The following is a 13,560-nucleotide window of genomic DNA, read 5'->3' as shown; positions in this document are numbered from 1 at the left end:
GTCTCAAACTAGGCAAGGCAGGACACTTCTCTCAAACAGCAAACTGTAAGAAGAGGTGAGAGGCTATGATAGCTTCATACACGAATCTCACTGCAAAATGTTAATACATTTTATAGCTTGCTTAGCCATAAAATATCGAATCAACAATCTACTTCAGAATGCAAGTAGATTTACCATGAAGTCAGTGAAACTTAAGTTCAGGACCCCCAACTTGCACGGACACTTTCTAAGACTCTATCTAATTTCACATCATTTTTCTTAAAGAAGATTCCAAAATATGGATAAGCTTCAGGCTCAACAACATCTGGCCCATCCCTACTCACAAGTTTACAAAATAACTCAAAATCACCAGGTGTGTACTGACCTTTAGTGTGTATTTTTCTGTTTATCAGATTAAGAGCCACATAAATCCTTGAGGACATGGTTGATAAAGAGGGAAGTCATGTGTTGCCAAAACCAGTATCTTCAAAGATTGAGACTGACCTTGTCTTTCCATTCTTATCACCTCTCTGAAAATTTCCTCAGAATAATGCTAGTCCAGATCTGAAAGCACCAGATTTACCTGGGGAACTTCAGGTGTGTATAATGAATTGTCTGGATCTGCAACTCACTCTCATTGGTTTCTTGTTCACTGACTAGAGTCCTCCATTATCTCATAAGAAGACAGTGTATGGAGCTGAACAGAAAAATCCAACGGATAAGTGACAGCACTGCTGTGGTTTATGTTAAGAAAAAAGACTAAATTTTCAACTAAGAGAAGATAGCAATTTCCCCAGTGAATCTCCAAAACCAAGAAAGAAAGAGTTTTTAAGACCCTTTTCAGAAAATAGTGACGCTCTCGGGAGAGATTACTCCATCATCCCAAGGAATCATTCTTGATCACTGGTGCTATGCTTGACATTTTCACACGGACCTGAGTTCAAATTCCAGCACAGATACTAAATGTATCACTTGGGTACTTATTTAACCTCTTGAACCTCAAATGGAAAAAGAAGGCTAATTCCATCTACACCACAGGGTTGTGGTGAATGTGAAGTACATTCGAATAGCCCTAAACACAACTGATATAGGACAGTACAATCCAAACTCCATTTAAAATGTTTACTTCCATATATCTGCTCCATGAGCTTTTTACTACATCTTCGAAACAAAAAATAGAATAACTCAAAATTTAGGGAAATTATTGTCTCCTTATAGATAACTCTCCAATCTGTCATCCTTACTTGGCCTCTCCCATGGATTTTAATGCCACATTTTAAAATTTACTTCTGGACATTCACATAGATATTTTGTTGACATCTCAGTACATTTCTTTTTTTTTTTTTTTTTTTGAGGAAGATTAGCCCTGAGCTAACATCCGTGCCCATCTTCCTCTACTTTATATGTGGGGCACCTGCCACAGCATGGTGTGCCAAGTGGTGCCATGTCCACACCCGGGATTCGAACCAGTGAACCCCTGGCCACCGAGAAGCGGAACGTGCGAACTTAATCGTTTCCCCACCAGGCCAGCCCCTCAGTACATTTCTAAAAGCAAACTCATCATTATTCTCTCAAAACCAGCTATTTCTTTTTGCTTTTCTATTGGTTTAAACAGTGTTACCATTCTCTCTGTCACCTGGCACTAATAATATGGTCTTAAATTTAAGCACAATGATTTTTGCAGAGACTTCATATACATTGACTATTTCATGGTTTTCCTTGCAAGCAGACATTTATTATTGGCCTAGGCTTTTCTTTTAAGTCTTTTATTTTTCATGAATCTCCATCATCCCAAGTTCAGTCCTTGCATCTACCTATACTCGCTGTTGTGGGGCTCTCTTCTAGTCCATTGATAGAAATATTAATCCCATGGTGATTACCCCGAATTCATACCCAGACCAGCTCTCTCCTCTAAATTCAAGATTTGTATTTCCGGCTGGCTCTTCCACTTCTCCACTTGGATATCTAAATAGGCAATCCAACTTAACATGTCCAAAGCTGAACTCTTACTGTGATCTTCCTAAATCTCCTCCCTATTGGTACATGGCAACTCCGCTCATCCAGGTACTTCAAGGCCAAAACCTTTGTGTAATCCATAATTCCTCACCCCACAGGAAAATGCCAGTATATCCTTTTGCCTCTACCATTCATATGTAACCAAGACTTTGACTGTTATCTCACAGCCTCCATTGCTGCTACCATTGTCCAAGCCACCATTACCTTCACCTGACTTATTACACAAGACACTTGATGGGTCTGTATGTTTCCACCCATGCTCTTCCAACAGTCTGTCCTAAACACAGGAGTCAGAATGATCCCTTTAAAGTGAGAAAGAGTCCGGTGGCTTCCCATTTCAGCCAGAGTAAAATCCAAAGTACCTGTCATGACCTGCCAGTGTCTCCACGCTCCTCTCTGACCCCAGGCTCTACCTCTTCCCTCCTCCCTCCTCCTGGTTCAGCCTCACTGGCTTTCCCTCACACCCCCACATCCTCTTCTCTTCGCTCTACCTGCAGTGCTTCCTTCTGAGATCGTCACGTGGCTTACTCTCTGACTTCCTCTGCCCCCTGAAAGATCACCTTATCAGAGCCCTTCCTAGACCATCGTATATGAAGAAGCCCTCCCTGTCCTTCCGCCATCATTCTCTCTCATTACCCTGGTCTGCTGTTCTTCTTAGCATTTACTCCCACTAGAATGTAAGATCTCAGAAAGCGGAACTTGGTATAGTTCGTCGGTTGCTGTGTCCCCAACATCTAGCATATCAATAATATTCGTCGACTGATGTTGTAGAGACACTTTAGAGCTTGGGTGCTCTGACTCCTGAATTCATTGGTTCTTAAATTGTGCCAAGCCTCTTGTCTTTCCGGTCGACGAGTCATTAGAGTATTTCCTTAAACAATAATCTTGCGCCTCACATTTGTTAACCATTTATTCATTCATTAAACATTTACAGTGATCTACTAGGCAATTTTCACCCTGCTAGATGCCAGACATACACAGAGATGAATTAAGCATGGTCTGTTTCCGTTTGAATTCAATTTGGACAGTAATCTCCTAAATGATTTTTCCTGACACCAGTCTCTATCTCACCATTCTTGCCAAATACTGCCACTGAATTAAACTTCCAAAACACCAAGAGTTCCAGCTAGCCCATGCTGTGCCTTTTAGAAAATTGGAAAAAGCTCCCCTTTCCTTGGGCAGCCAAGCCCTACGCTGGGCATACATTCCCAGTCTGCACAACAGCACGGGGGGTTGTCCTGAAAACAACTCTGGGATCTTGCCGCTCTCAGGTTCAAAAACTTTAATGGTTCCCCATGGAATATAGTCTGACATTCTTATCCTGGAATTAAAGGTGATCTACAATATAGAACTATCTTCCTTTCTTCTTTTATTTTCTACTACTTACCTTTACATAGCCCCTGCTTAAGCTAAACTAGACTGTTGTACACGTTCCCCCCAAAAAATCTTTTTCTTTCTTTTTTCATAGCATCTTCCCCCTGCTCAATTCTCCTTCTCATGTTGCAGAGTAGTTTATTGAGGTGTATCTGTATTTTGGTTCTTGCTCTTCCTGCTCAGTTTATGGGAGCATAGGAAGTCCAAACAGCAGAAGTGGCTTGAAGATCACTTCTCTTAAGTGAGGAGTCAGGCTCCTAGAGAGGGGAATGTACAGTGGTGGGTGAGAGAGACAGGAGGAGAGAAGGAAGAACAAAGAGATGGGAGGAAAGTGTGAGATACAAGGAGCAAAAGGAATAGAGAGTGGGAGAGGAAGAGAGCATTAGAAAGAGGTTTTTCATGCAGGAACCCAGGTCCACGCTATGGCCATGCCCCCAAGAGGTGATAAGACTGGACGAGTGAGATGGGCCCTAGGCTCTTATGCTCCCACCTTCAGGACAGAGTTGTATGCTTTAAGTTTGGCATGGAGGTGGCAGATTTGCTGGACTTTCTTTCAAAGGATGGTCAGTGGCTTCATCAGCAAGAAGCCTATGGACTAAAGGCCAGCTGTGCCCCTTCTAATGCACCAGCATTCAGCTCCCATCTTTGCACAAGTCTAAGGGAAAAGATGGGAGGAGACATTATTAAAAAAGAAGAAATTCCCAGGCAGCCTGGGGGATGGGAGCTTGAGGCCAGATTTAATTTGGAAACTAAAGGAGGTTGTCATTTTTGATCAGGTCAATTTGCAGAGTCAGATTCTTTCTCTCTAGATTAGGATGGTTTCTCCTTGATTTCCATCCTGCCCCTCTTGCAAAGCTCAGCTCGAAATCTCCCTCCTCCAAGAAATGCTCCGATAACGCCAACAAAAGCGCTCCTTCTCCTCTGTGATCCGTGGCTCCTTACGTGTGAGCATTTCTGTCACGTGACCTCCTGTGCTGCCCGTAAACAGTCTGCAAATTCAGAGTTTCTTAAATCAGAGTCTCACTCGTGCTGCTCTGCAGTGGGCTTTTTCTGCTTTCTCAGACATGATCAAGTGGATCTTCACAAGGACTTTGTCTGAGAGGTCATGTGGGACTGTGTAGGGGGTTAAAAAAAGGCTGTGGAGGAGGGTATATCTGGATTAGACATCTGACTATCACATATTTGCTATTGCAACTCTGTCAGTTTCCTTAAATTGATAAATCTCAGTTTCCTAATTTATAAAGTGTAGGCAATAACATCTAATTTTCTCAGGGTGGCCCCATGGCATAGTGATTAGGTTTGGTGCACTCTACTTTGGCGGCCTGGGTTCTCAGGTTCTGATCCCGGGTGTGGACCTACACCACTCATCAGCCGTGCTGTGGTAGTAACCCACATACAAAATAGAGGAAGATAGCACAGATGTTAGCTCAGGGCTAATCTTCTTCAACAACAACAACAACAACAATATCTAATTTTCCCCACTGTTGTAAGGGTTAAATGGGCCCTGCAAAAGTGTTTGACACAAAGTATGTCCTTAACAAAACCACAATTATTAATTCCACCGTACTGAGATTCAGAGTGCTATGGACTGAATTGTGTCCTAAAATTCCTATGCTGAAATCCTAATTCCTAATGTGATGTTAACAGGAGACGGGGTCCTTGGGAGTTGTATAAGCCTCTCAAAGGTGGGTGGAGGTGAGGGGTGGAGCTCTCTCGAATGGGATTAGTGCCTTATAAAAGTGGATCCCTAGTCTCTCCACCATGCAAGGACACTGTGAGAAGATGCTGGCAATGAACCAGGAAGAGGGCCTTCAGGAGAATGTGACCACGCTGGCGCCTTGATCTTGGACTTCCCAGCCTAGAAAACTGTGAGAGAATGAATTTCTGTTGTTTAAGCTGCCCCCTCTATGGTATTTTGTTATGGCAGCCCGAACAGACAAACACAGAGGTCAGATGATTTGCCTCACGTTATAATCCGTAACTGACAGAGCCAAGAACCAAACTCAGTTCTTATGAATGTTCAATAAAATTTTATGATACAATATTTCTCTTCAACCTCAGAACTCGTAGTGTACTTAGCGGGCTGTTAATTCATAATGGGTCCATAATAAATACTATAACTAACTAATTAAACAAGCGAAGAGTTACTCCTAAAAATGAACTGTGGAATTTTGCTTTCTACATTTTCATATAATAATATGCATATTTGAAATAGTAGCAACAGCATAGCAAGACAGCAACAGTAGCTGTATTGCCTTACCCAGTTATAAAAGTGGTACATTAAATAGGACAATAAATAAATTGTAAAACACCCAAAAGATCATAATGCTATTTTCCAAATATAACCATTACAAACATTCTGTTGTATATGCTTCTCAGCTTTTTTCTAAATACACAGTTTTTAATCAACCATACTATTCATATTGCTTTTGACCTTTGTTTTCATACATGGATAGCACATGGTCATTGGTCCATGTCACAAAATATAATTCTATAACATTATTAAATGACTATTTTATAATATATACATCATTTTATAGATATACCATTATTTATATTTAGCTAATCCCCCATTAAACGATATTGAGGTAGCTTTTAGTTTTGGGGAATCAACATTATTTCTCATCTTTGTGAATGTGTCTTATTACCTGCTTAGGGTAAATTCCTAAAATTTTGATATATGTCATCAAATTACCTCCAGCAAGACTGGGCCTATTTACATTCTCATTAACAGTGCTGGAAAAATTTGAAGCTAAATCTAATGAAAGTTTGCTAAGGCTTGTTCTTTTTTATTGACGCATAGGACACTTCTCTCATTATATTTTCAATATATTTAAACTAAGTCAAAGATGATTGTGTAAAATTGTATTTTCTTCACACAAAATTAGATTTTTAACATAATTTCGAAACTTATTTTCAACTTCTTCTGCAGTCTGTCTTCATTGAGGATGTGTGAGACCCATCCAGGCAAATTAATTTACTTACTTTTTTAATTTTTTGCCACTTCATGCAACCCTGTCCTGTTGCTCACACTTGTGGTCAAGTGCAGATTTAGGTGATTTACTCTTCACTTAAGAAATGATAGAATGCTCTTTATTCTGCACTAATTGCCTGCATTGCCCTTGGACTGTAGGGACCCTGACACTGTTACTGCTTCCCAGTATCTAGCACAATGCCTTGCGCATAGTAAGCACTCAGTAAACACTTGTTGAATTGTTAGGTTGTCTTCTCTTCTCTGTAGCTAACCGTTTTTTATCCATGCAAATTTGTCCTTAATCTTTATTGAAAATTGTATTGTTAAAAAGTAATTAAAAGGAAATGTGTGTTGGGGTGGGGGGCAAGAATCAGGTTGCTTTCTCAATCTTTTTAAAAAATGATAGTATTTTATCCTATTTAAAACTACACCTTTTATGTTTTTAAAATTTATAACAATTTATAAGCAATATTCTTCAGATTCCAACTATTACATAGTAAATACAACTTTTTTTGGAAGTAGGGGCCATTTTTACATCTAAATCTGCATTTCCAACCTTAAGTCTGTCACGGGCCATATTGGCGTTCTACTAAAATTTACACTTAGATTAATCTTTTTAAAAATTATTTACTTACATAGCTCCTCTTTGGTACTGTGCTCATTCTCCTTTCCACCTTTTATTTTTTTCTATTATTAAAATTAATAACTTGGTGCCAGAGCACTTTAAAGAAGTTGTTCTATTCATTTTCCCGCCTACATCACCCTCCTACTTTCTGGTTCAGTTGAAATGATTCAAAATTTCTATATTTAATTGCTTGTAAACAGTCTTTTCCTGCTTGGTAGTGTCTTTCCTTGTTTCCATACCTACTCAGAAACACCTGCTGACACAGGGAGGTAAACAACCCAGAGACCAGGGTGTCATAAAAGTGAGTCCGCAGATGCATTTTCCATGCACCAAAAAGTGAAACTACAGTGCAGTCCTTTGCCATGCCATACATTCCCATTTCAGAATCCTCATTCTGGAAAGCACCCGCAGTTTAAAGTTAGTATTTGCAAAAACAGGTCAATATAGTTTATTTCAGGACACCAACACCAACAGATTTGCAATGGCTGCTATACTAACCTTGACTGGTCAGAATACCCCAGCTAGCTTTTCGTTTAGAAGAACAGTCTTCTACACTCACTAGCCTTCTTTTCGTGAGGATCTGCGTAATGCAGTTCCTTTCAACAGCAATATCTGCGGGCATGGTGTGGTTGATGTTTCTGCCTGCGACAACCAGGTGTCATAAATGCAAGTGCTCTAGCCAGAAGAAATGTCAGCGACTGGATTTCTAACTACCTTTTCCTTCCCTTCAACTTTCACAAAGATTCCTGTGTGCTAACTGGAGAATGGCCTCAACATTGAACTCTAACACTGGGAAACACTGGGAGTGGGGCTGGTAGGTGCGGCGTGGGTGTGGGGGATGGGCCAGAAATGCAGCAGCGTTTTCTATTTTTAAAGCAGAGACTCAGCTGCAGCCGGAAGTAATTAACGACTTGTGTGATACAGCAAGTAAAAATGTGTAAAATTGCTTCTCCTAGTCGGAAACAGAGTAGAAATAGCTCTACCTTTAAAATTGGAAAGCCTATTTGAATTAGCTACAAGGCTATGCAATGTAAAATTGCCCTTGATAAAAGCTACAGAGAGAACGTCGCAGCCAGAAAGCTCCGTAGTGATCAGTGACAAGTTAGCCTTTCTCCTCCATCCTCGGAAATAAATAGCATATGTGCATTAGGGTCAGCTGGTAGAGAGCTCATGTTTTCATCTTGTAAGGATCTAAGTTTAGAATTGGCTTCCGTACAAAATCACAGTCCTCTTATTTATATAGGCACAACTCACTATTGTGATTTTTCCGGAGGTCATTTCGAGACCAAAAGATGTCAGCAGTCAATTTAAGTACAGCTGAGATTTTTCACCCTAAAAGGCAGACAAAAGAGTAGCTGGAGAGATGAAAGGAAAAACCAAACCTGTGCCTGGTATTTGTTGTTGGCACGGAGGGTTGAACAAGGTGCGTCCTCCATGAGTGAGTCAAGAGCAGTGAGTGCCCCGGGATAGGACTCCGGGGATTAACTGAGCTGGTGATCATGTTACAGAGCATGAACAGAGGAGATCCGTCTTGATAAAAAATGATCACAGATTCTATTATGTATCTGTATTTTTCACTATTTTTTAGGCTCTACTTTCTATCGCTATATACAGAAGAAAACAATTATTGGGGTATTGCCTTCACATAACAAGCTGGGTATGTGAAAAAACATTTCATGAAAAAAAGGATTTCCCATGCACTCCCTATTAATATTTGCTGCCATATTACATTGCCAATATTTACCTCAACGTTCTCACTAATTAATGCCAAGAATATCTTTTCCTCACCTTGAATTCACTTCCAATCCCACCAACTATGTGACCTGGGCAAGGAGTTTAATGATACCTCAGTTTCCTTTTCTGTAATATGAGCTAAGATCAGATTGCTCTTTTGGGCTCGAACAGTTTTTGATTCAGGTTCTGTGACTCACATACAAAGGGCAGGTGGTATATGAGCTCTGGGCATATTAAGTTACTACAAAGGAGGCCAGACATTCCCAATAAAACTGGAGCATGGGGCCAGCTCAGCCGAGGCTATTTGTGTGTGGGGCACATTCCTAGGTGGTTGGAAAAGTCTGAAGTGTGGCCAGTGAGGGTCCTATTCAATCCAGTGTTTCTTCCTGTGCCAGTTGTCACTGACCACTGGCTTTTTGTCCCCAATTGGTACCCAGAGGGGGAGTGTGGTGATCTACACAAGCCACATAGTAAAAGTAAATACTATTTTTTGTTTTTAAAAGAAATTTCAATTTTAAGCTTTTGACTTTTCTCTGGTTATTGTAAAATAAGTATAGAATGCTTTATTATAAGAAATGGGACAATTTTTATTCTTAAAACAATTTTTGAGACCTGGTATTATGAGGACCTGTTCACATGTTTGTCTCCTCCACCAGGCTGTGCGCTCTGATTGGAGGGACTGAGGACATACATCTGTTATTTCACAGGTCTGCCACTGCACCTCAAATAGCGGGCATTCAAAAAAAAATTTACTTTAAAGAGTAATTTCAATATGGAATTCCCAAGAATACTTCAAAAGGGCTTTCTATAGTTCACGAGGGATAATAAACAAATTTCCAGAGCAGTGGGGAGAAAAACCATTGGCTTTGACTATAATCATATGCTTAGTTAACTGAGCTGTGTGCTGGCCTGAGGAAAACATATAATAATTCACATAAATAATCAGGTGGACTAAGGTGATAATAATTATGTCTTTCCAAAATTTTAAATGTATCAAAAGCAAAAGCAATTTTTAAAAATGACTCCATGGAACTGAAGGAAATTGTTACAGCTAATCTACTAGAAAAAAAATAAGAAACAAAAGATTGAATGACTTGAGTATGCTCAACTTTATGATTTCATAAAAGAGAATGCACAGTGAAGTGAACGCATTTGGGACAGAATCATTTAAATGCTGTGTATCTATGATTATATAAATAAGAAAGCACTGTGAGATCTCTAGATATATGGAAGAATCTAGCGTCTTCCCCAGTGTAAACACAAAAGTGGATTGGATAAACTGCAGGATATTGGGCTCTGGGAGTCGGCAGAGGTTTTAAAGCAAACCAGTACTAGATAAAACATTAAGGAGAACAATACAAATCAACTCTATAGAAGATAATGGGCTCTGAACTATTATGTCTCAGGAAAAGGCATCTAAGATACACTATGCATGGGAGATGGCATTCTATTACCACCTACAAAGGGTAAAATAAAATTTCAAACCTTGTAGGAAGGATATGGAAAATGAAATGGCAATTCTGTTCCCAAGAGCTATTCTATTCCCATTTTAACCCGTGTTACTGTGTCTGAAAACACAGGGACCTGTGTTAGGTCTGGTTATTCATCCCCAGTGTGAAAACGATGTTAAGGCTGGAAAAGTTTCAAAGAAGGACACTGGAAATCATCAAAGAGATGGAGGCACTTCTATAAGAGAGAAATCTTAATACTTTTAGATGCTTCAAAATGGAAAGTTGAAATCTAAGAGAGATTATGACAGAAATCTACATAATCATGCAAGGCACCATTAGGAGCGAAGAAACTTTTTCAAGGAATTCTGAAAAACTAGAAAGTTGGATCACTTTTTTACAGTTTTAAAAGCTAAATTTGGGACACAAATGTAAACTCTTTTTTTAGTTTGCACAGCCAATCACAAGCTTCAGGTGCTCATTGCTTCCAAAAGGTGGTATTTAGCTGAACTAATGAGTGAGTAATCCACAGATAAAGATTTTTGAGGGTATATTTCTGAGTTTAGGGACATAGGTCAGGAAGTTCCTGCACTGTCAGAAAAAGAAGATGAAGATGAAGAGACTCCTGCTTGTATCCCGGCTGGCACTTTACCCACTTACGACTATGGAATATCTCAAACATACATGGTATCTATCATCTAGTTTAACAGATATCAACTCATGGCTAGTCTCGTTTCATCTACAACCCACCCTTTTCTCTCCCCACCTCCATTTCTAGGATTATTTTGAAGCAAATCTCAATATATCATTTCACTCATAAATATTTCAGTTTGTGTCTCTAAAAGATGAGGACTCTTTGTAATCATAACTACAATATCAAAATCACACAAAAACAATAATTCCAATATATCAGCAAATACGGTTGGCAATTTTTATTTTCTAAAGAGCAGCTCAGTTCGTAAACTGCCTTCTATAATGACACCAAAATTGGTATGACACTTAAATACTTTATCTTTAGGCAAAAGTCTGTAATCTCTCTATCTTCTAAATGTCTTTTAAAAAGTTTAACATTCCCATCTTCAAAAAAGAGTGTTTGTTTTCTCTACATTACCAAGGACTCATGAAGTATAAGATAAAATCTTCACCTTAAATCATCCCCAAAATACGCTAGACTCTCTTTTACCTGTGAGAGCCAAATTTCCACCCTTGAAAAGTCGCATCTGGAACAGGCCATTATTCAGTTCTTGGCGGCTGCCTTGTTGTGGGTTTCTTTAAGAGGCCACACACACAGGTAACTTCTAAGAGTCATCTCTGAGCCACATTCTTGCTCCGTTTTATTTTTTATTCTGTTTCATTTTAACATGAGTACCTAAATCTGTTGGCCTAGTGATGGGGAATGAGGGCAGCTGAGGTCTGAGGGCAAGTCTGACCTGAGTATGTTGGGAAAATAGAGTGATTGTTATCTAACAGTTAACTCTTGTTTCAAGGGTCATTCATGTCTTATATAGAGGTTGCTGGGAAACCTACAGTGACATCTTGTGGTCCATGGCAGCTCCTCTCTCAGTTGGAATTGAGTGGATAGGAAAGGCCACAGGGGTCTGAAAAATCACAATTAGAGAGAATATGGTTGGGATTATTACAAAACCACACACATCACAGCAGTGCCTATACACTGTGATGAAGGATATTTTATTAGCCTGCGTGTACAAGGTTTTGAGAATAAACTTTATAGAAGGAGATGTTTTCAATATTTCCAACTTTTTGGGAGTATGATCAAAAAAACTATAAGCATAATATAAAATCCAGTTAAATATAATCTGAAACAACATTGTATGCTTGCACAAAACATACTTTTATTGAAGATCCTGAAACAAGATGGTAAGGGGCTCCTATTGAGGAAAATGTACCTGTCCCCAGTGTCCAGGAAACTGAACAATGAAGAGTAAGTCTCCTTTAGCTGTTACTTAAAGGTGATTTCTACAATAATCAAATGTTTATTAATATCGAGAGCTAAAATCTCAAAATGTTTAAAATATCTTGTATAACATTATAGGAGATGTCCCTGAATTTGGAACATTTTAAACTCCACCGAATGATGTAAATATTTTTTTTAAAAGACACAAATAATCCCTATATGTAGAAAGAAAATAATAAAAGACAATTTTAATTCAAAACACCTAGTGCTTCAACCATGAGAGAACTAGCATAAACTCTAACTTCTAAAGTATGTTAATTTTCAGTTGCATAATGAATGAACAAAGTGCTGAAATGTCATTCATTCATTCATTCACTCCTTTATTCAATATTTATCAGGTGCCAACCAGGTGTTATGTCCTGAGGACACCAAGATGAAAAGAAAAGTCGCTGCCCACTGGACCTTAAACTCTAGAAGGCATTTTAGAATTGCATGGACCTCCATTGCCATGGAAGCAACTTTGTACTTCTGGAATCAAAGGTTCTTAGAGTCACGACAAACTCAGAAATTCCCATAGCTAGTTTGCAATGATGCCTCCTAATTGTTAGAAATATCTGATCTGCCATAAAACATCTAATTTACATACAATTTTCACTCAAGTTAAGTAAATTGTAAGCAGTAAATAGTGATTCTCAATTCAGAGTACATGACGTTATCATAGACAGTATATTTCCCTTACTAAGATGCTTATGAAGCCCAAAACAATTTGTGGAAAACTAGGCAGTTGCTGTTATTCTTAATGTGGTGTCTTTGAAAGCATTGGGCTAGCGTGCACGCTGAAATTAACAGAAAGATAGCAAAATGAAAGATGCCGTTGTGAAAGAAAAAAATAAACAAGGAAAATCTTACCAAAGATATCAATTCTGTCTTTGAAAACAGGACTCAACATTTCTCCACACTTCTGCTGAACATACATTTAGAAGAAAGTACGTACTGCATCAAAAAAATCCTAATGTTGTTTTTTCATTTATTTTTTATCTTTTGCTAGGGAAGATTTGCCCTGAGCTAACATCTGTTGCCAATCTTCCTCTTTTTTGCTGAGGAAGATTCACCCTGAGCTAACGTGTGTGCTGATCTTCCTCTATTTTGTAAGTGAGCCACCACCACAGAATGGCCACTGACAAAGTGGCGTAGGTCCATGCCTGGGAACTGAACTTGGGCCACCAAAGCTGAGCGTGGCAAACTTAACCACTAGGCCACTGGGGCTGGCCACTAATTTTATTTTTTAACCACAATACCTACAAATAAAAGATTTTAGACTATTTTTATCAATCTCACTTGCATCAGCAATTTACCTACATTTGATTTAACAAATCTCAGTAGAACCACTTTCTCATAAAGCTACTTGTTCTGATATAGCCTAGCAGTTAGGAACTTTCACTCTGCAATCTAACTGCCAAAGCTGGGCCTGCATCCCAGGTCAGCCAAATACTAA

At 39.1% G+C, this 13,560-nt stretch overlaps 1 protein-coding gene across 9 annotated transcripts in view; it reads right to left on the bottom strand.

The window, feature by feature from the left end:
- ASB5 (ankyrin repeat and SOCS box containing 5) overlaps positions 1-13,560 on the bottom strand; it is an 81,915-nt gene that overhangs the window by 16,696 nt on the left and 51,659 nt on the right. Inside the window, exon 1 of one of the 9 annotated variants that reach the window (XM_014860659.3) lies at positions 7,467-7,754. The exons of the other annotated variants lie outside the window; for them this stretch is intronic. Coding sequence (XP_014716145.1) covers positions 7,467-7,590 — 124 coding nt within the window. The 5' untranslated portion in view covers positions 7,591-7,754. Of the gene's footprint in view, positions 1-7,466; positions 7,755-13,560 lie in introns of those variants that run through there. 9 annotated transcript variants of the gene reach the window in all.

This window comes from Equus asinus, chromosome 27, assembly GCF_041296235.1.
Source record: "Equus asinus isolate D_3611 breed Donkey chromosome 27, EquAss-T2T_v2, whole genome shotgun sequence".
Lineage (NCBI taxonomy): Eukaryota > Metazoa > Chordata > Mammalia > Perissodactyla > Equidae > Equus > Equus asinus.
The sequence above is the reverse complement of the archived record's forward strand: the minus strand, read 5'-3'. Positions and strand labels throughout refer to the sequence as shown.